General features: G+C 44.0%; 1 protein-coding gene and 1 long non-coding RNA gene across 2 annotated transcripts in view; one reads left to right on the forward strand and one right to left on the reverse strand.

Moving 5' to 3' along the window:
* The window catches only part of LOC135205077 (uncharacterized), a 52,901-nt gene extending 38,484 nt beyond the window's left edge, over positions 1-14,417 (forward strand). The window contains exon 2 of the long non-coding RNA XR_010312405.1: positions 14,085-14,417. This is a non-coding gene — a long non-coding RNA (uncharacterized LOC135205077). The remainder of the gene's footprint in view (positions 1-14,084) is intronic.
* The window catches only part of LOC135205076 (GTP-binding protein 4-like), a 74,238-nt gene continuing 54,457 nt past the window's right edge, over positions 3,470-23,250 (reverse strand). Inside the window, exons 2-11 of the mRNA XM_064235363.1 lie at positions 17,189-17,271; positions 16,542-16,712; positions 15,828-16,146; positions 15,044-15,159; positions 14,631-14,822; positions 14,226-14,390; positions 7,044-7,176; positions 6,179-6,393; positions 5,404-5,802; positions 3,470-4,505 (exon numbers count right to left, since the gene is read on the reverse strand). Of these exons, the coding sequence (XP_064091433.1) occupies positions 4,353-4,505; positions 5,404-5,802; positions 6,179-6,393; positions 7,044-7,176; positions 14,226-14,390; positions 14,631-14,822; positions 15,044-15,159; positions 15,828-16,146; positions 16,542-16,712; positions 17,189-17,236 (1,911 nt within the window). The 5' untranslated portion in view covers positions 17,237-17,271 and the 3' untranslated portion in view covers positions 3,470-4,352. The remainder of the gene's footprint in view (positions 4,506-5,403; positions 5,803-6,178; positions 6,394-7,043; positions 7,177-14,225; positions 14,391-14,630; positions 14,823-15,043; positions 15,160-15,827; positions 16,147-16,541; positions 16,713-17,188; positions 17,272-23,250) is intronic.

The following is a 23,250-nucleotide window of genomic DNA, read 5'->3' on the forward strand; positions in this document are numbered from 1 at the left end:
TGTTGCAGGGATCGGGATCGTATGCTGGCTTTTACCTGCATAAAGTGCACCAATTGTTTCTGTCCCAATAGAAGAAGTTTGGATCTAAGAGGGAGAAATCCAAGTGGGGTTCATCAATACCATCTGAAGTATCACTCTTCCATTCTTCCCGCATCCCTTTGAGGATCTTCCTCTGTTCTGACCCCTGTTTCTGCCTGAGAGACCAGTTCCCTTTGGCTCAGTCAAAGGGTAAATGGGGAAGGTTGGCCGATGACCAATCTTCTTTTTCAGCTCATAGGGATGGATATTCCTACACTGCTAACTACTTAGAGGCATCCTACGGACCAAGGAGTTGCTGGAGGGATTGTGGTCTTCTCTGGTTTTAACCGGAGACGTATCCAAGGTTACCTTACTAAAGCTAGAGTTCTATCCATTTTGTTTGTTTGTATGGTGCTTTTACGTTGCATGGAACCAGTGGTTATTCAGCAACAGGACCAACGGCTTTACGTGACTTCCGAACTACGTCGAGAGTGAACATCTATCACCAGAAATACACATATCTCACTCCTCAATGGAGTGGCCGAGAATCGAACCCGCAACCACCGAGGTGGGACGCTAATACCATACCAACCACGCCGCTGAGGCGCTTATCCCTGTTTTGGGCTCAGCAAATACCCTAATTTACCAGTTGCCTATTCTGCCAGGACCACTGTTGTTACTGCTACTGGTGGTTCTGCTTTGGCAGCTGCTTTTATGACTCCTGTTCATTTTTCAACGCCTGCCTCAGCCTTGTCATTGGGAGACATGGGATAGGTCCTTTGGAGAAAGCTGTTAAATAAGCACTGTATCTGGAGAATGGATGTGCTGGGCTCCTTACATTTTCCAGAGACTAAGGTCGAGATGGTGGTGGAAAAAAAGAGAGTTCTGACACTAGACATCTTAATCCTCTAAGTGGTATCTTTCAAAGCCTCTTCAGGGTCTGTGAAGCAGACCACAGCCAAGCCTTTTGCGGGGGTGGCTCTGCCATCAACTTCAAGACTTGGATAAGGCCAGGACCCTTCTATATCTCAAGAGAAAGGGACAATTATCATCCCAGCCCCTTCAGCCAAACTTTGAGGCCTCAACTTGAAAAGCAGGTAAAGGGAAGAATGGAGATGAATGTTGAGGCAGGTATCCCTCATATCCCATTGTCACAAGTATGTTTGTTTGTTTGTTTGTATGGTGCTTTTACGTTGCACGGAACCAGTGGTTATTCAGCAACAGGACCAACGGCTTTACGTGACTTCCGAACCACGTCTACGTCACAAGTATGGGAACCCTGTTAAACCTTTCGAAAACATGAAAACAACTGTAGGGAGGTCTATGAACTTCAAGATGAGTACAGGATACCTTTTAAGGATTGATGCACCTCACTTTTTAAGGGTTGGCAGGGCAGGTGCAGGATTGGGTAGTTTTCCATGACGTTAAGCTGTCAGCCATCATACTATTTACATCTGGGCCATCTTAGTTGTAGTGGTCCTAACAACTGCACATTTTAGGAGGATTGTTCATTGTTTAGCTAAACAGAAAGCTCTGGGTGTTCTGCTTTCCCAACCCTCATGCCCAGTACAACCTGATTCGTAACGCAATCCAACATATGCAGATCACTTCTGGTCTCAGGATGACCCTGGCCTGGTGGCTCCTTGTCGGTCACAAAGGGAGTGGTGTCCCAATCTGCTGAGCCTTCCCATCAAAGTACTTTGACCTACACAATTTTGGCCACACCCCATTTGCTGAGGTACAAACAGGACTCGATGTCCCAAACACGAGTATGAATAACCGTTTGTTAGTACCAGCAAGCACAAAAAGGAAGTCCAAACACGAGTATGAATAACAGTCTGTTAGTACCAACAAGCACAAAAAGGAAGTACCTAAGAGCTTCATCTAATTCTGGCATGGCATGCAAGCCATCTTGGGCTTACAAAATCAGGGGCTTTGCTCTCTCCATAGTATTCAGGAGGAACTTATGTGTCGCAGGTACCGAGAGGTTTGGCAACACCTTTACTACTTGCTGCTCAAGTTTAGCTGCTGAAGCTCTACTTGGGCAGAAAAGCATCTCACCTAAGGTGAAAGGCCAGATGAAAAAGATAAAAGGTAGTATCGTTTCCCTGTGTAGATGAAAAAGATAAAAGGTAGTATTGTTTCCGTGTGTGTTTTGTCTTGGGTGTTAGTTTGTATGGTGCTTTTACATTGCATGGAACCAGTGGTTATTCAGCAACAGGATCAATGGCTTTACGTGACTTCCGAACCACGCTGAGAGTGAACTTCTATCACCAGAAATACACATCTCTCACTCCTCAATGGAATGGCCGAGAATTGAACCCGTGACCACCGAGGTGGGATGCCAATACCATACCAACCACGCCGCTGAAGCACTGTCTTGGGTTGTTAGCACAAATTCATTAAGGATTTCACAAGAATGTGCCACTGTCTTAAACTGGACTAAAGATGAGCCACTGTCTAAGCTGGACTTACATCTCACATGGCTACAATCTGGCCATATTCTGGCACAGTGGCGGCCGTTGTCCATAGAACCACACATGCTATTTGCTAGGATGTACAGGTGGTTGCAAGTGAATCTTTCTCTGCCCACATGTCTGTGTATCATACATTTCTTGGTGGATGATCAACACTATTTTAAAGATCTCTGCCAAATCCTGCTATCAAAGGAGTATATTCACTTGTTTCTTTTCCCTTGTATGTTTGTTTATATGGTGATTTTACATTGCATAGAACCAGTGGTTATTCAGCAACGGGACCAACGGCTTTACGTGACTTCCGAACCACGTCGAGATTTGTGAACTTCTATCACCAGAAATACACATCTCTCAACCACCCCTCAGTGGAATGCCCGAGAATCGAACTCGTCGCCACCGAAGTGGAAGGCAAAGACTATACCGATCACGCCACTGAGGTGCTTTTCCCTTGTATGAGTTGTCTGCTGTATAGAATCTTACCAAGGAGGTTTTTCCTTCTATTACTTCAGCTGGTGAGGGCAGTTTTCAATGGTTCTTGTAAATTCCTCAATACACGAATCCTATTTTAAACGCCTGCCAGAGAAAATATCAACTATACTTGCCATCCGAATTCTAATAACCTAGCGTTAGCTCTAAACTTCATAAAAATCATTGTTTATGTTAGCTCTTTCACATTACATTCACGTCATTTATATTTACTTATTTATACATTCACGTTATTTATATTTACTTATTTCTCTCACATACAATGCCGATTCTTTCAAGTATTTTGACTAAAATCTATTCACATGTACAGTTCACAGTTGTTACAAGATTATCCACATTTCATCAACACTAATATTTACTGGTATACAGTAATTCATAAGTGGCTTATGCTTTCTAATTTTGCCATGAAATTAATATATGACAATTCTGAAATATAAACACCTGATTTTAAAAAATAAATATGAAGTTTAAACAAATAAAACACAGAATATGAAGATTATATATTTTCTTTCCTGTAAATTACAGATTCTTGTGTCACTCTGTTATATCTGGTAGAAATTAGATGTTGGTCATGTCACACTGTTATATCTGGTAGAAATAACATGTTGGTCATCTTCAAGAATTACTTGAAATTCAGTTTAATCTTTGATACAAGCAAGGAGGCCAATATACAGGCATTCACAAAACAGAAACTACTTCAACTTCTCGTCTTCACAATTTCTTTAGCTGTTACAATTACATAAAATATCAAAAACAAACCACTCCATATCTTGACATCAGCTCTTATGGTTGCACAATACCATAATTCCCCAGTAGCTTTTATTAAATGGTTCAAAATTCTTGGTCAAAAGTAATATTACTCATAACAAAAAATTAAAATTACCGCCATAATTTTCTACAGAATTCATATTTACATTTACAGTACGTATTTCAAAATGTCACATGTATAGTCTGTAAAACAATTGTAACTACATAACTTCTTGACGCACAATAATATGCAGTTGTATGAGGGCCAAATTTCTGACAATTTGAAAGCATAGGATGCTATATGCAACTCTTTTAATTGGGTCGGTGTTTAGTTACAGAACTCAAAAGTACTACTAGTAGTACGTACTTAAGATACCTTACACCTGAAGTTGGTCTCATCTAAATATTTAGTACATCATATTCATGGAACACGAACTGGCATACATATGAATTACCCAGCATTTAATACAAAATTTATAAATACCAAACCCCTGTTACATTTAAATTTCATACAACCTTTTTTCAAATGTCTTTCACCACTACTGAATTAATCAACAGTATGGTAACTATCTAACTGAAAAACGCACCAAACGATAACAAATATACAATAGTAATTCTAAATTCTTATCTCCGACTAGTTTTACCAAGTCCTCTCTTCCCTGCGAACAGATGCTTAGGCTTCAAGTCGACGATACGTCGATCACTTTCTGAAACTTTACCGGCCTTTGTGATTGTGCTTCTTGATTTCTCACCAATCCTCTTCATCTTGGATGCCATCTGTGGAAATCAAAGTTACTTTCAATACAGGACAGTATATGAAACTGTAATGAAGACAAAGTTATAATGATATATATATATATATATTTATATATATTATATCTATATATATATATATATATCTATATATATATGTATATATATATATATATAAATCTATAGATATTCATATATATAATATATAGTAGGTCTATAGATATATAGATATATAGATATGTATAGAAGATATAGATAGATAGGATATATAGAATAGATAGATAGATAGATAGGAATAGATAGATAGATGGATAGATAGAAGGATATAGATAGATATAGGATAGATAGCTAGATAGATATAGATAGATAATATAGATAGATATAGATATATAGAATATAGATAGATATATTAGAGAGATAATATAGAAAGATAGATAGATAGATAGGGAAGATTATAGATAGATAGATGATAGATATAGATCGATAGATAGAGATAGAGATATAGATAGATAGATAGATAGATATAGATAGAGTAGATAGAAGATATTATATAGATAGATTAGAGGATATAGATAGATATATAGAGATATTAAGCATATATAGATATTAGATATATAAGAGATTATAGAATATAATATAGAATAGTAGATAAGAGATATATAGATATAGGAGGATAATAGAGATATAGAATAGATAGATAGATAGATAGATAGATAGATATATATATACACACCATCTTGGGAAGACACAGATATAAAAAAAAAAAAAAAAAAAAAAACAAAAACAAAGGTACAAAACAATGATACAAGAGAGGAATAGCTTCTTGGAAAGATCCATATTGTGGGAATCTTGGAAAAAAACTCCAATAAAAGTGTTTGTCAAACCACGCCTACACTCAAAAGAAAATTTCTAACATCCTTACCTCAACATCTCGAACTCCAGACTGATCACGGGGTGTTCTTGAGGCTGATCTTGATCGAGCTATGCTTTCTGTGCGCGCTTTCTTTAGAGGTGGTCTCGACGTACTCTTTGTTCTCGTGAAGTTCGCTCCTTTCACGTCAGACATGTCCACACCCAATTCCTCGAACTCTGACCGCAGACGAGAGACGGACCTCTCGCGCTTCCTGGAAACGCGAGATATCTCTCTCTTTTCCTTCCTTCTGTCGACTCTGCGGCAAATTGCATTGATGATTCTCTTTTCCTTGATTCGCTTGGCCAAATCTCCAATCTCTTTGTCCATCTCCGAGTCAGGCTGAATGTCAAAGTCGTAATATCCATTCTTTAACCTTTCTTCTTCCTCTGCTTCGAGCTGTTCCAACTTCTGCAATGCAAATTAGTTGTCAACAGTAAAGGGAGAGAGTGTCCTCACATTCATTAAACCTACAATGGCAGTTAGGGTTTAAATGAAAGGATTAAACTGACATATAACTGGGATAAGGTATATAAAATGCTAAAAATAGTCTTACTTACATAAAGTAATTTAAATGGCATTTATAATGATAGGCACATAGATCTAAAGCAAAACAGGTATTAATCTTGTGCACTTTTGAACTATATTTCCATTTGATGCAGGTCTTCATCCCTGTGCATTCTCGAGAAAATAATGATGTACGTACATCAAAAACAGCACAGTCGACAGGGGGCCCAATACAGGATTTGGCCAAGACTAAAAAGCACATAAGTATCCGTCGACTTACCTTGAATATTTCTGGGTCAACAAAGTCCGCAATATTGTGCCCATTCCAGAAGTGTGGGATGACGTCATACTTCCACTCGTCGCTTTCCAAGTCCTTGTTTTTGTTCAAATCCAGAGTGTAGTCTTCCATGAGCTCCTCCTCCAGGTCTCTCTCCAACTTCTTCAGAGGCTTCGGCTCCGCTTCGCCCTTCTGCTCCCGGGCCTTCTTAATGACCGCTGTAGAATGTTGGGTGTGAATAAGATTAAGACAGCCATTTGTGGGTTGTAATAGATAATTATTTACCAAAGCTTGGTAAGATTTGTTTTGGATCAGCTGCAGAAATCAGAGTAGGATTTGTTCTGAATGGCCTACATAAATCAAGAGTAGGTTTTAACTTGAATGAGCTGTACTGATTAAAGTAGGACTTGTTTTTAATTGGCTTTGAAAATTAGAATAAGTTTTGAATGAACTGAGAAAAACTGATGTACGATTGGCCTCAAATGAATATGAAAATTAGAGCTACATGAGATGAAAGGTGAACAGCAGTAGTACTGAAGCTATAGCCTCGGGAAGCTGCATAAAAATAGCACCTAGAAAAAAGCCACATAGGACCCACTGTCGGTGTTAACTGTTAAAAAGGGGTGAAAACACTAAATGAACTAAATTTGAATTTAGACTAAAGGATAAGCACTGGGACCTATGAGGTCATTCAGCACTGAAACAAATTGACAGTAAAAGGTTTGGTAGTTATAAAATGAGGGAAACTTGCAGTTGTACTATGAATCTATTATTAGAAGAGGGTGGGAACTAAGATGGAAGAAAGAGAATATGAAAGGAGGTCCAGTAAAAGCACCGCACGAGGTGAAAAGAAGTAAATGTGCCATACCAGGAATGAACGGTTTCCTTTCTTTGACGTCCCTCTTTGCAGGCATGGCTACGTGAACCCGATTCAAGATGGAATCCGCCTTTCTTGTGCGGAGCTTTCCATCCACACGGTGAGCTATCAGGCGATCGCAGGCCTAAAAAAAACAAAATGATATTGTTATGTTACAATAAAGTTTCATACATACTTACCTGGCAGATATATACATAGCTAAGACTCCGTCGTCCCCGACAGAAATTCAAATTTCGCGCCACTCGCTACAGGTAGGTCAGGTGATCTACCGGCCTGCCCTGGGCGGCAGGACTAGGAACCATCCCCGTTTTCTATCATATTTTCTCTCTTCCACCTGTCTCCTGCGGGGAGGCTGGGTGGGCCTTTAATTGTATATATCTGCCAGGTAAGTATGTATGAAACTTTTTTATTAACATAACAATATCATTTTCATACAATCAACTTACCTGTCAGATATATACATAGCTGATTGGCACCTTTCGGTGGAGGGTAAGAGACAGCTACTATATGGAATAGACAGGTAAACAACATATGTTGTAGGTATAAATAAAACCTTGGTTCCTACTTGATAGGTGGTAGACTTCGTGGGTGTTTGCCCAGTAGTCTGCATCACCTCAAGAAACTTTAGCGAGATATATGATCTATGGCCAAGAGTTCTTGTGGGTCTGCCGATGGGGTCTTATCCGCTTACTCGGCAGAGCCTGAAAGGACTTTGTCAATGGGTGCTGATCCACCTATATGACAATACACCTTATGAAGGAGCACACAACCAATCCCGACCACCTGATCCTAACCATATGTTAGAACTAAGGATTGTTCCGAGTTATCCCCGAACTCGTCACAACAACCGTAACTCAAAACCACTACGCACACATACATAATTTCTAAAAAAAAATTATACTCATCTAATTAGATATGACAAGATTCTCTTACTGAACAACATAGACGGCCGCCGTGCTAAACCAAGTCCTCCATTGTTCGAAGAGATTCAGACCATATCCAAAAAGAAGAAAAGTATATACTTTTAAGGATTGGTGTTGGCTCCCGTACCCAGAATCGTATCCGCCGATACAAAAGGACCCAGAGAAAAACACTTCTCATATGTCACACGAACGTCTTTCAAGTAATGAGATGCAAATACTGAGTTGCATCTCCAAAATGTCGTATCTATGATGTTTTTAAGCGACATATTCTTATAAAACGAGAGAGACGTCGCTACTGCTCTCACTTCATGAGCTTTAACTTTCAACAGTCGTAACTGTTCGTCAGAACAGACCTTATGCGCGTCTGTAATGACGTTCCTCACAAAGAATGCCAGCGCATTCTTGGACATCAGTCTTGTGGGGTCTTTTACCGCGCACCAAAGACCTTGTCTAGAGCCTCCCATCTGATGCTTTCTCTGAATGTAAAACTTTAGAGCTCTTACAGGGCATAGAGATCTTTCTGCTTCTCTTCCTACGAGACTCGATATACCTTTGACTTCAAATGACTTAGGCCAGGGATTCGAGGGATTCTCATTCTTAGCTAAAAACAGTGTCTTAAACGAGCAAATAGCTGAGTCTCCCTTGAAACCTACTTTATCTTGCAGAGCATGTAATTCACTAACTCTCTTTGCCGTAGTTAAAGATAATAGGAATAGGCATTTTCTGGTGATGTCTCGAAACGAAGCTAGATGAGGAGGTTCGAATCTTTCAGATGAAAGAAACTTGAGGACCACGTCTAGGTTCCAGTTCGGAGGGACCGGTTCCTTCGACTTTGAAGTCTCAAATGACCTTATGAGATCGTGGAGATCTTTATTATCTGCCAGATCTAATCCTCTATTCCTGAAGACAGCCGAGAGCATACTTCTGTATCCCTTTATTGTGGATACAGCTAGATGAGATTGCTCTCTCAGGAATAGAAGGAAATCAGCAATTTCCGCTATAGAGGTAGTGGAGGAGGACAACTTCTTAGATCTACACCACCTTCTAAAAACCTCCCACTTCGATTGATATACTTTCGTAGTGGAGGTTCTGCGTGCTCTCGCGATCGCGCTTGCAACTCCGCGAGAAAACCCTCTCGCTCTGACGAGTCTTTCGATAGTCGAAAGGCAGTCAGAGCGAGAGCGGGGAGGTTTTGATGGTACCTCTTGAAGTGTGGTTGTCTGAGAAGATCCGTCCTTCTTGGTAGGGATCTTGGAAAGTCTACCATCCACTCTACCACCTCCGTGAACCAATCTTGGGCCGGCCAAAAGGGGGCTATCAATGTCATCCTCGTCTCCTTTGACGCCACAAACTTTTTTATTACTAATCCCAGGATTTTGAATGGAGGAAAAGCATATACGTCTACTCGAGACCAATCTAGCAGGAAGGCGTCTACCATAAGAGCTCTTGGATCTTCCACGACCGAGCAAAAGACTGCCAGCCTTTTGGAAATGAATGTGGCGAAGAGATCCACATGAGGTGTCCCCCACAGCGACCAGAGATCTTGACACACTTCCTCGTGTAGGGTCCACTCTGTATGAAGGACCTGGTTCCTCCTGCTGAGTCTGTCCGCCCTCACATTCTTTACTCCCTGCACGAACCTTGTCAGAAGGGAGATGTTCCTGTGAGACGTCCAAAGCAAAAGGTCTCTCGTCAGTTCGTAAAGGAACGAGGAGTGAGTCCCTCCCTGTTTTCGAATGTAGGCAAGTGCGGTGGTGTTGTCCACGTTTACTTGCACTACTTTGTTCGACACCAGAGGTTCTAGACTCTTCAAAGCCAGATGCACGGCAAAGAGCTCTTTGCAGTTTATGTGCCAAGTCACCTGCGCTGGTTCCCAGGTGCCTGACACCTCCTTCGAGCCTAATGTTGCTCCCCAACCTTTCTCCGACGCGTCGGAGTACAACACTAGGTCTGGGTTCTGTGTCCTTAGAGAGATCCCTTTGTTCTCTTCCAGAGGGGGCAACCACCATTCCAGGTGCGATCTTATCTCCACTGGAATGGGAAAGACGTCCGAAAGTTGTCCAGTTTTCCAACTCCAAGACTTCTTGAGGAAGAATTGAAGCGGACGTAGATGAAGTCTTCCTAGCGGGAAGAACTGTTCGAGCGAGGAAAGGGTCCCTAGAAGGCTCAACCATTCCCTCGCCGACGTATGTTCCTTCCTTAAGAAGAGAGAGACTATCCGCAAACCTTTTGCGATTCTCTCTTGCGAAGGAAATACTCGAAAACCCCGAGAATCCATCCGAATCCCCAGATAGACTAAGTCCTGTCTGGGGGTCAGCTGCGACTTCTCGAGGTTCACGAGCAATCCCAACGCTTTGATCAGATCTAAAGTTAACTTTAGGTCCTCCAAGCACTGTCTCTCTGATCTGGCCCTGATGAGCCAGTCGTCCAGATACAGAGAGATATTTACTCCTTTGAGGTGAAGAAACCTCGCCACATTCTTCATCAGGCTTGTGAAGACCTGAGGAGCTGTGGACAGGCCGAAACACAAGGCTCTGAACTGAAAGATCCTTCCCCCCGTCATGAAACGGAGGTACTTCTTCGATGAAGGGTGGATCGGGACGTGAAAGTAGGCGTCCTGGAGATCTAGAGACACCATCCAATCTCCTTGTCGTAATGACGCCAGGACTGAAGCAGAAGTCTCCATGGAGAACTTTTCCTTCCGAACAAATTTGTTCAGAGAGCTGACGTCCAGTACTGGTCTCCAGCCTCCCGAGGCTTTCGCAACCAGAAATGCGATTGTAAAACCCCGGGGAGTTTTGATCTAGTACTAGTTCTATCGCTCTCTTGTCCCACATTTGTTCCACCATCGATCGAAGAGTATCCCTCAGCACAGGATCCTTGTACTTGGCTGTTAGTTCCCTTGGTATTGACGTTAGGGGAGGAGTGTTCAGGAAAGGGATACGATATCCCTTCCTTATTATAGCCAACGATGACGCGTCTGTGTTTAATAAGTGTCCAGGCCTCCACAAATCCCAGGAGCCTGGCACCTACTGGTGCTTGGAGGAGAGAAGCTTCATTTTCCCTTTTTAAAGGGACGAAAGGCAGACCTACCTCTCTTCTCCGGAGCCTTCCTTCTTGCGGGAGGTCTGGAGGTCGGACCACCTCGAAAGGGCTGAACCGATGTACTCGGTCCTTTCTTGTCAGATGTAGAAGCAGGCTTCTTCTTCCTTGCTGACTGCGTCAGAAGATTCCTGAGTCGCCTTCTCAGTTAATGAATGAGCAATGTCCTTCACCAACTGAGAAGGGAACAAAAGTCAGACAAAGGCGAATACAGCAGCGCTGCCCTCTGAGCGTGGGAGACTGCCTTGGTTAAAAAGGCACCATATACCGTCCTCTTCTTTAGAAGACCTGCTCCAAACAAAGAGGAGATTTCAAAAGAGCCATCCTGTACCGCTTTGTCTATACAAGACAATATGCACAAAAGGGCTTCCGGTTCGATTCCTTCCGAATCATGGGCTTTCTTGGACATCGCCTCAAGGGACCAATCTAAGAAGTTGAAAACTTCCAATACATGAAAGAGTCCCTTGAGGAGATGGTCCAGTTCAGAAATGCCCCACGTAATCCGTGCCGAGTTGAGACCTTGTCGACGTGAAGCGTCAACTAAGGTCGAAAAGTCTGCTTCTGACGTAGACGGGAGAGCAATACCCATATTCTCTCCCGTCTGATACCAAATGCCTCTTTTACCAGCTAGTCTCGCTGGAGGCATGCAGAAGACCGTTCTACTAAGTCCTTCTTAGACTTCATCCACGAGTCTAAGGATTGTAGAGCCCTCTTCATTGAAATGGTGGGCTTCATTTTGAGAAAAGACGAAGACTTCTTCGTCTTAGCACTCGAAAACAGAGAGCGCGGAGAAGGAGGAGCGGCAGGAGTCAATTCGTCTCCATACTCCTCTAGAAGCAAGGCAGTCAAAACTTTATAGTTCGACAGTCCTTCTCTTCCTTGATATTCTTCATCGAGTTTCCTTCAACTCGGGATCTAAATGAGTCTCCGCTCCCACCTCTGTACGTTCCTCCTCTGGAGGAGACAAACTCCTAATAGGAGAGGGGCTAAGGGAATGATATTCTTTCCTCTTCCCCGCTTTAATAGCCTTGGAAGGCGCCAAAAGCTCAGGCTTCTCTCGATAAATAGAAGACGCTTCCCGCTTGGATGACGCTTCTCGTCCGCCAAGCGTCCTGGCTGACGCCTCCCGCTTACTTGGCTGCTGACGTCCGGATGACGCCTCGCGCCTGGAAGACGCTCCGCTCTCAAAAGGCGTCCTACTTGGCGCCAAAATATTGGTTGGAGCTTCACGTCTACCAACAGCTTTCAAAGACGCTTCATGTCTAAAAGACGTCTCACGTCTCTCTGGCGTTACGTAACTTTCGTAAACAACCGATCTCGCTCTCGAACCCGAAGCTTCTGTAATATGTTTAGAAGCTTCACGTCTGCATGACGCTTCTCGCTTAGCAGGGGAGAGAGGACGAGACTTCTTGATTGGAAGCGCAACGTCCTTCCTACGAGGCGCTAAAACTCCCACTAGAGAGGCCAGTTGCTCTTGAACTGCCATAATAATTCTCCTTGAAGCTTCTCCCACATCAACTGCATGACGCCTTTCGTCATCAATCGGGGGAGAAGTAGGAAAGGGTACTTCTGCGTACTCGCCGGGTGATGCTGACGCCACCTTCGCCTTCTTAATAGAAGAGGGAGCGTCATCTGAGAAACGCTCTGGGCTCGAATCAATTTCGGGTTCTTTCATATGACGCTTCAGAGGCCTCGATAAATTCGACTCCTTCCACCCTCGTTTAGGTGAGGGAGAGGGAGAGGATGAGAAACACTCACGAAGGACGCTTTTTCTAGAGCGCCCTTGAGCAGCCTGCCACGAAACAGAGCTAGCTGAAGGGACGTCTGACCGTTGGGGATTCCCCACGACCTCCTTAAGGCTTTCGACTTTCCTTCTCCTCTGGGCATGGGAGCTTGGAAGAGGTCTAGGCCTGGGAGCGTCGCAGGGACGATCAAACGCCCCCTCCACAACACTGGGGGAACTCACTTCACTGTAATGCTCACTTTCACTAGCCTTACCTTGTAAGTCCGCCATTTTGGACTTCATGTCTCGAATCGTAGCTTTCAGATCGGCGATTTCCGAGGCCGATTCCGAAAGTACACTTTGTGAATGAGAAACATAGGGAGAATCTAAATCAGTAGGATTAGAATTATCAGTAAAAGGCTCAATAGACCTTGAACTCACACCTTTCAGACGTCTAACCCTATCCCTCTCTAACTTCTTCAAATAAGAAGTTAAAGTCTTCCACTCTTCTGCATTTAATCCCTCGCATTCATTACAAGTATTATTAGCAGAACACTGAAACCCCCTACATTTACGGCATACAGTGTGAGGATCAACCGAAGCTTTCGGTATCCTCACCCTGCAGCCTACATTCACACACATTCTCACACTCACATTTGAATCAGACATACTGAGAAAAATCCAAAAAGCAATTCCAAAAACAGTCCACAGTAGCGAATGCCAAAAACACGATCCAGATACGTCACCAAAAAGCCGAGAAACGATGATCAAAGGATGAAATAAGAATCTAAGTCAGGAGGTAATAGCAACAATGTTGATACCACCGGCGACAGAGAAAATATGATAGAAAATGGGGATGGTTCCTAGTCCTGCCGCCCAGGGCAGGCCGGTAGATCACCTGACCTACCTGTAGCGAGTGGCGCGAAATTTGAATTTCTGTCGGGGACGACGGAGTCTTAGCTATGTATATATCTGACAGGTAAGTTGATTGTATGAAACAAAAACTTAATGTAACTAGAAGTAAAATTTCATGGCTGTGTACAGCCCTAAACAAACATGATTACTTTCCTCCCATTGGCGAAGCAAAGATTCTAAGGGGGACATTACATTATTTGATTGACATAGGGTATGACAAGGTGAAAACTGTTAGATGGTTTGTTGGGGCCTGATAACCGAAACCTAATTCAATGTAACCTGTGCACTTGGCAAAGATCTGTATTCATATTTTACTATTATAAACTATTTTTGCTAATAAGGTTTGAAAAAATTATCTGCTTTTTACAGGAGGTGAAGCTGGAGACAGACAGCAGTCATAATACAGAGGTGGAAATGGATGAATAGTAACCGAGGCAAAAGGGTCATAAAGCGTAGCAAGAGCCTGAAGGGGAGCGTATTGATAATAACTTGAACAGAAATAAAACCTACCTGCTTTTTGACATCCATTACACCCTCCTGGGTAAGTGTCGACATTTCCAGAACAGGGATGTTCTCCTTCTCTAGCGCAGTGATCAGCGCCCTCTTTGCTGGGTACTCCTTCCCTAGCCGCTCCAAGTTCATGACGTCAATTTTGTTGCAAGCGACAATCAAAGGCTGCACAGAAATAAAATTTGAAATAAATTTAGTTTTTAATTACTTCCCAATGTTCTATTAATTTACTGAAGTCGTACTGCTTGAGATATGAATATTAAATGAAATCCTCATATATCCAATACAATTAATGTGAATAGAGCAGCTATTAACTGTACGTACAATTATTCAGGGATAACACAAGAATACCACAACATCAAAACCTTCTGCAATAAAATTTGACAAACGTTTAATATACCCAACCTTATTTGCAAACAGAGGCTTGATGCTCTCAAAGATTTTCATTTGCTGTTCAATTTCAACGTCGCACGTTTCCGAGATGTCCAGAATAAAGACAACCACAGACCGGATGTGAGCAAGGGCTGTGATAGCTTGCAACTCAATTGTGTTCATTTCGTCGAACGGTCGGTCCAGGACACCGGGAGTATCGACTACCTGTGAAGAAATGCACAATGAAAACAAGTCCCAAATTCATTCTAGCCAATGTTCGTTAAATACCACCAAAAATTATTTAATCCCTTACGTTGTAATACCTTATGGTATGATTAACACTTGGGAAATATTTCTACCTATTATCTACATGCAAATGGTGGCATATAGTGACCAGTTTCTTGGTTATTATTATAGTAACCAACACATTACACTGAACTACTAACCTGCCACCTAAGATATTCGTAATCCGTGTGGCCAACATACAATGATTTTGTGGTAAATGCGTAAGGCTGCACCTCCACATCTGCATTTGTAGTCAGGTTAATGAAAGATGATTTGCCTGAGAGAAAAGAAAACGAGGGTATTAGTAACCTATCTGGAAAGCAAGATCATTCAGATGTAAATGTGAATGTCAAGTCAATAACTTTATAAAAAGATTGACAGCCTCGTTTGAATCTGCAGCTCACTATTTACTGCATTTCATAGTTCCTACATAACCTTTACCTTTCCTATGGTTTCATTCACATTGAATCTTTAATCTCTAACTTTTACCAATTTGCGTACGTTCTTTTTAAAGTTAACAAGTAATTTAATGACACTCACTGAAATATATGCATACCTACAGGTTACTCAACAGTCTAGTTAACCAATTTTAGTAAATTCTTTAGGACCTATGTTTAATCAAAACATATTTCTCTCAGCTGTATCACAGCTCCACCTTTTCCTTCACACCTAAGTGTATTTAAATTCAAGTATATCCTGCTCTAATTTCCCCCCCTTCACTTCAAACTGTTCTTACATCATGCTAAAATATGGCTGGTCCTAAGAACTTATTTTCAAATGAGTGTTAAGAACTTGAGCGTGGTATGGATAATTTTAAAACTTTAACATCCATTACTTTATAAGACAATGCACATGGAGTAAACGATTCAGGAGGCAGAAAAACTTCACTATACATAAATTTCCAAACACATAAATATCAGAAAATAACATAGTTTTGTAAATTACCAGCATTTGGACAACCACAAAGCAAGAGTGTTCGGGTGTTGGGGTCTATGGAAGGCAACCTGGACATGTGTTGACGGACATCTTCCAAGTACTTGAGGGGAGGTGCCTGCTTCTTCATGATGGTCACCATCCGACCCATGGCAGCCTTCTTCAGCTGCTTGCATCGATACAAGCTGTCACCGTACTTCAGGAGTTTGGTGTAATCGCTTCCGACTTTGTCTATGAGGTGCTTAGCCATGTTTATCTGACCCAGCGAAAGCTTGTAATGATCTTTGTTGTATAGGGTGTTCATCAGATCGGCGTAAAATGGGTGGACATCCTGAAAAGTTAAGGTTTAAATGGTTAATTTTATATTCCTACGCTGACTCATTAGAATGTCAAATGTACAGAGATGAGATGCTATATTCTGTATTACTAATGCAATTTCTTACTCAAACTCTTTTTTTTTGTGCCTAAATGAAACCAGAATGGTATTCTCATTAGCAGATGGTGTTACTTATAAAAAAGGTTACAATGATAACAGCAACTCTCTTCACTGTTTGTGCGCTAGTTCCATAACGTGATGAGACAGAGAAACTGTATTTAAGAGTGCATTCCCTGACAATTTTCTTCAACATATAAATCATTTATCAACCAAAATTATGACTTTTTAATACATTAAATCCAAAGATAAATTCCAAATATAAAAATAAGCCACAAATGACAAACACTTACTTCAAGTTTTGGGAAATCGGTGAGGATGGTTGTCAATTTGTCGTGGAAGTTCTGCTGAGTGTACTTGACTTTTCTCATGTAAAACCTACGTATACGTGATATCTTGAAGTGCCTGTGTATGACTGTAGGTGTTTTACGCTGAGTTTTGGAGAGTATGATGTCAATAAAGTCCTGGAAGAATAAATAAGTTATTAGATATCTTTCAAGTATGAAATTGGTGGAATCATCAAAATGCAGACACCAAAGCACAACATATAACAGCCATGGTAGTGTGGCACAAAAGCAACCAAAAACATTCTTCATCAAAAGGCGAGAATAAATGGGGATACCTGTTGATGGAACAAATAGTTTCAGCAATCAGTAACCACTTTTTTTTTTTCTCATCTACCAGTAATTATTTCAAATAAAATTATATAGTATGTCTATAAAAGTGTGAGTAAATTATAGTTTCTGGAGAGAGAGAGAGCGAGAGAGAGAGAGAGAGAGAGAGAGAGAGAGAGAGAGAGAGAGAGAGAGAGAGAGAGAGAGAGAGAGAGAAAAAAAAAAAAAAAAAAAAAAGTATACAGTTGTACGAAGAAACGAGGACTACAAAATATGAAAATGGACGACGCAAGTGCAGTCATAATAAAATTGAAAACTATTGTTACCTTTGCACTAGGCACGACTGTGATCTTCTTGAAGTTGTAGTGAGACATTGTTGCGATGTTCCGTAACTACGTACCAGATATATCTGAAAAATACGACATAGAGTTTGTATAAGACCATATTGAAAGAACATAATATGCCATAAAGCTTCTTTTAGCATCTTTCACTTCCAAAGCACTCATATAGCCATCAGGCCTGCAGCATACACATAAAATAACATTCGATAAATCGTTACCTATCACATACTGGCATTTTACTACCTGCAAGCAGTCAGAGGCTTAACCTCTCGATACTTAATCGAATATTGTAACAGCCTAATCCACTCCATTTGGAAATCATTGTAAATTTTTGGGATATTTCCTAGATAGTGACCGCCTAGTAGCCCTGGATAACAATCCCCCACCTTGTTGGGGATCACTATCTAGGAAGGAACGGTCCAATTTCAGTATTTATAACATAGCACAACCAGCTGCTTATCAAAGATTAGGCTATGAGATTCAGTACGCTAGGCTACATGACATCTGAACTGTCTCGTTCTTTCTTGTCTAACATAAGTTTAAACAATGACCGCTCTATCAAATACCCCAACCTAACTGCAACTGGGAAAATGCCAACATGAAGACAAAGGTACTTCTTGGCATGGACTGCAAGGAACAGTTCCGTGGATACAAAAGCCACTAGGGATTGGGGGGGGGGGGGGGGGGGGGGGGGGGGGGGGGGGTTAAATGTATTTTGCCATGTTTAGCATTAGCCCCTAGGAGGTTAATTGCAATTGATCAGCAAAAAAATAACAGTAAATTCTTAATGAGCAACCAACCAAAATACTCTAGGAAAATGACAATTTGTCGAAAATTGCATTTTTCCTAACTATACAAACCTGAGGTCCTTTAACAATAGGAAGGTAACTAGCGGCAGCTGGGACGGTCGTAAGCTTCGAACAAGGGGAGAACGGTAGTTAACTGCTTGTCCGATCGTGCGCGAATCACTTTTGCTTTAGGCCCATGCAAAAAGTTGCAGAGTGAGGGGTGGCATGAGGTGGGACTATATGTAAAGGACCTCAGGTTTGTATAGTTAGGAAAAATGCAATTTTCGACAAATTGTCATTTGTTCCGATACGTAATACAAACCCTCGTCCTTTAAACAATAGAAAGACTCACTTCTTGGTGGGAGGAATCTGAGTCTTTTGATGAACAGACTGGTGTTCGTCCATCCCTGGAATGCCTCCCTGGTCGTAAGAGCGAGGGAGGGATACCCAAAGGCCCCCTCCCCTCTGGTTTTCTTTTCCCCCCCGATTGATCGGGGTGTGCACCGCAGGATCAATGGTCAGACCTCTGGGCCGAGTACTAAGAGAGAGGCAAGCGTATCTCTTCGTACCAGCAAGCAAGAACTTTTCTTGTTCCTGTTTGCAAGAGGCAACATAAAGTATGGGTTGTCTCAAGCTGGCATCCACTTCCTCCCCCTTGTTGGAGGAATGGTGGATATACGCTCCTATCCCTAGTGAAAGGGATAGGATGGGGCTCTGTTGAGTAGCTCACCTGCATCTTGTCCTTATCCAGCAGGGTGACGACCGTGTCCCTCTAACCACAGGTAGAGGGGAAGAAAAAGATGGGAAGAGGAGCCAGTCACACTCTCATTCACTCATCCATTCTTATGGTCACACCAGGACTCGATGCTGTTCAGCCTGCGAGGGTCTGGGTTCGCTACACAACGTGTTGAGCAGCCACCACGGGTCCCAAGGAAAAAGATCCAAGGACCTGTGGGCAATATCCCGAAGTAGAAGGAAGGGCATGTGGTCTGGTTTGACCATACCCCTGCCTTCAGTACCTGCGCCACGGAGAAGTTCTTGCGGACAAGGCAGCATATCCTTCGCATCGAAGGCGGTGAAGTCCATTAGGGAGGGGATTGTGAACGACGTGGCGAACCAATCGTCAGGGACCGAAAGGGTTCTGAGTCTTTCGCTACGAAGTTCGGTACGAAATCGAGCGTCCACGGATCCCCATCCCCTGGATGCTTGACTTCGCAGGAGAAGTCATGCAGTTCCTCAGAGGAAAAGAAGGAAATAGTCGCATGACCTATCCCTCTTCTCTACTTCGGTGATGTCCAGTACCATACTGGTCTGTCCGTTGCCACGAAGTCTCTCGCATCTCCTATCCCCATGCAGCGAAGTTATCGGTAGTGGATAGGACACCGACACTCCATGGTGGGTGTCAATGGTATGGGTACTGTGACAAGCTATTAAAACGAAGTAATGATTGCTCTGTAACAACCGAACTAAGTCAACAGCGTAGTTCGTAACTGACTCGGCCGCTCTGACAGCTGCCGACTGACTGCGTTCGGTAGGAGGCAAGTTGTCAAAGCATCCGAGTAAGTCACGTGACCTTCGCCTTTAAAGGGTTATGCCGAGAGACCAAACAAATAATGTATTTGTTTGTGCACCAATGCGGCGAACAGCGAGGTGATGATTCTCTTGAAATGCCAATTGTGGCCCAACAGGGCGAAAGTCAATTGCCATCTAGAGACCGAGGTCCCTGAAGGTAAAACATCTCATGGTTGTTGAATCTCAGCTAAGGAGAAACAACACTATGTACCGTTGAAGACGAAGGTAGATATTGAATGCAACCTACGTCTTCACAATGAATCGAGAGAAGGATTCTCAAGATTCATAACCTGTGCTTACAAATGACTGAAAACGCTAACCGCTATTTCATTGCTGTCCGGTGAGAAGTCGTAGTTGCAATGAAGCGGGGCGTTCTTCAGTAATGAAAACACAGGGGAAAGCCGCCTGAAGAACTGCTTCTCATGGCTGAACATTTGGAAGTAGAGCTGTCAGGTCGGAGAGTAGGCGATGTCTTCTGACAGATCTCGTAATTCGGTTGAACAATGAACAATTGTACTACGAATAAGAGATATTTTGAAGACAAACTCAGATGTCTGCAAAATCATTCGCATTATCGCAGTGCGATGCAGCGGGAGACTTGTACAGACTTCTGTTACCGTGCGGTAAACAGAAAGATGAAAGAGTCAAGAGATATCTCTGTTGAAAATTCTCGCAATGTCGAAGGCGATGGAATCTAGCGTCACAGCAGTAGATGGTCCTTCATTATTGCGAGAATCCCCGTAACAGAGACCTAAGTCCATGATTGTTGGGCAGAGATACGGTTCGGTAGTCAATCAAAGCAGGGCAGAGAGAGACACAATGACCGTGCATATCGGAGGCCCAGCTGATACTGAGCTGCTATCAGGCAGTTCAATACGCAGTAGTTGAGCCTGAGCTCTCGCTGACTCGTCATCCTGAGTTGCCAGGTAATCCATTATCCACGAGGGAATGCGTTCGGCTAGAACTACCGAGCATAAAAGATATGCTCGAGCAATATATTTAGGCGAAACGAATTTCGGTAAATATAAAAGTTGAAATGGTGTTGTCGTGACAAAACCATAAGTATATAAAATTGAAACTGAAAACTCCTGGGAGGTTGCAGGCAACCCGAGTTTGCAGTTCAATTAGAATACTTCTCTTATAAGTCGCAATCCGTAGATTAACTAGGATATGCCGCCTACCCCTCGGACAATTCAACTGCTTAGTAGAATCATGTCACGAGGTTAATATACGTAGTATTTGTAGGATTCTGAACAACGATCTCCATCCTAAATTCTTTCCTTCAAGAAAACAAAATAAGGATTGAGATCGACCACCTTCGATCTCTATCAAAGAGAGTGAAGGAGAAGTCTTCCTCGAAGGAAAGCTTCAATGGTGAACAGAATACTAAGACGATAGTTCAAGCCAAACTGGATATTCCCGTCCGATCTTCTCTAGTCCAGGTTGGTCGCCTATGTGAGATAGTTTCTTCAGCAGCAGTCTTCTTCCCAATGCTAGAAATTCAGGAATTCGAGCATAGGCGAGGTTCCCGATTATCGTGTATATCGGGGATTCTCGTCTCGCTCACTTTGGACCGTGGTCTCGCGTAAGTGTTTGGAGATCGTAAAACTCGAACACTGAAGCGTGCGTTAGAAATTCCGTAGAAGTTCTAAGCATCGTAGTCTGCTGAAACCCCCACCCGAATTCGTCAAACGATATCGGCTGGTGGTCCTCATCGATTCCCGTAGAAATCGAGAATGGGGCAGGATTCCTCCTCAACGACCGGGGCTTACGTCAGGTAGGACCCGAAGGTCCCCGGTAGCGCAGTCCCGAACGTGGGATCCTACAGAGAAATCTCTGTAGGATCCCTCCCCTTTCCCTCGTAGCCGTAAGGAGAGAGGGAATGGGGGAGGAAGTTGTATACTCGCCTCGCCTTCCCAGTGGAAGGAACTAGCAGTTGGAGAAGAGTAGGAACAGCCATCGCCTTGCGGCGATGGCCTCTCAGAGTCTGGGAAAAACGTATCGTCAGGAGAAAATGTTTTCCCGCGGAGGGTTACGAAACTCTCACTGTAGGTAAGGGTTCTGCCGACCACTGTGAACGTCGTCTGGGTGGGGCTGATCGACCACCTGACAGGAGAGAGCCGATACCGTCCTCCGACTCATTCCAGTCCTCGTCGAGGTCGAAACCTCTCAGGAGGACCGAAGGAGTATTCAAATACGGTGTCCGAAGACACGTAGAAACGCCGCTGTCGCAGTAGAGGAGGTGGAAGTAGCTTGATCGACGGCCAGAACTGAGAGAGCCTTCTTGTCCGGAGACGAGAGACTCTGGTTCGAGACAGAATCGGCAAGTTCCGATAAAGCGGCAGACCATCCGCGGTCGGTTTGGGTTTCCCTCTCGGGCCCCAAACGACTCGAGCAGAGACGTGGGCTCTGCTGGTGGGAGGGCGGCAATTCTTCCGCAAGGTCATTATGCTGACGAATCAGCTTAATGACTTCTGCAAATTCCTCTGTATCTCGGGAGTAACCGTGTCTTGCGGAGTAGGACCATCCAGTCCCTCCAACAAGAACAGATCCCGAGATACTCCTCCTTCAGAAGGAGGAACAGCGGCAGACCCCTGACGGTCGCCTCCAGCTACTTGCGCGTATGTCCTGGTCGGTCCTAGAACCGTGCCTGGTCCATACGGCGTCATAGCGGGATCGCGAGCGGCGCACCTCTCGCGATCACTCATAGGTACCTCGCTCCTCCCACCTCCCGGTGTAGCCCGAGGAGGTTTGAAGGTACAGGAGAGGCAGACCTGACGCCTCCCCCTAAGTCGTCGTGGCAGGACCAGCGTGCTTGGAGGGCTGCTGCTGATCGTCACACCGCAGTGGCGATCGAGCAGCAGGCCTAGCCTTGCCGCTCGCCTGGGTCGAGAGGCCTCGGCTGAGAACGTCGACGCTGATCTCTAGCGTCAGGCGAGCTGTTGCTGGTTACCGTCTCCACCCGGTCCCGATGGGAGCGGCGTCAGGTGACCTGCTAGGCTCGTTGTCGCGGTGAGACCGGCGAGCGTCCTCTCGGCGCGTCGAGCCGCTGGTACCAGCCGTGGCTGGTACCGACGACCGCGGGGACCCCTTCCTCGCCTCAACCCGTGGCTGGTCAGCGACCGTCACGTCAACCCGAGCAGGCAGCTGGTCGCTGCGAGAGCGTCCACTGGCCTAGCGAGATTCGTCTGCACGACACTCGCCAGTCTTCTGCTCCGCGCTTCGGTCTTGCGGCGAGCGAGCTCGAGTGTCAAGACTTTGGCTGGACGGTCTCTCCCGCGGGAGACCGTCCACTCGGTACTTCTCGCTAACGAGAAGCCGAGGCGGATCCTGGTTTAGCAGCAGAACCGCTAGAACCAGGCGAGGAAGTGCCAGCCAGAAAGCTGGTACTCCTCTGGTCCCGTCTTCTTCTCCTTGGTAGAAGAAAAGACGGGCCCTGTTCCCGAGGGAGCAGGAGGACCAGCAGAAGAGCTCCCCGAATCGCCGGAGCGAGACGGGCCCTTAGAAGGTCCCGAAGGAGTCTTCTTAGGGGGGAAAACCCGGGTTACCAGCTGGTCGCTGCAAGAGCGGCCGCTGGCCTGGCAAGAGGTCACCTGAGTCGTCTCTCACCAGCCTTCTGCTCCGTGCCGCGTCTTGGCGCCGAGCGAACTCTGGCGCCGAAACTTGGCTGCACGGTCTCCCGAGGGA

The sequence above is a fragment of the Macrobrachium nipponense genome, chromosome 48 (assembly GCF_015104395.2).
Source record: "Macrobrachium nipponense isolate FS-2020 chromosome 48, ASM1510439v2, whole genome shotgun sequence".
Lineage (NCBI taxonomy): Eukaryota > Metazoa > Arthropoda > Malacostraca > Decapoda > Palaemonidae > Macrobrachium > Macrobrachium nipponense.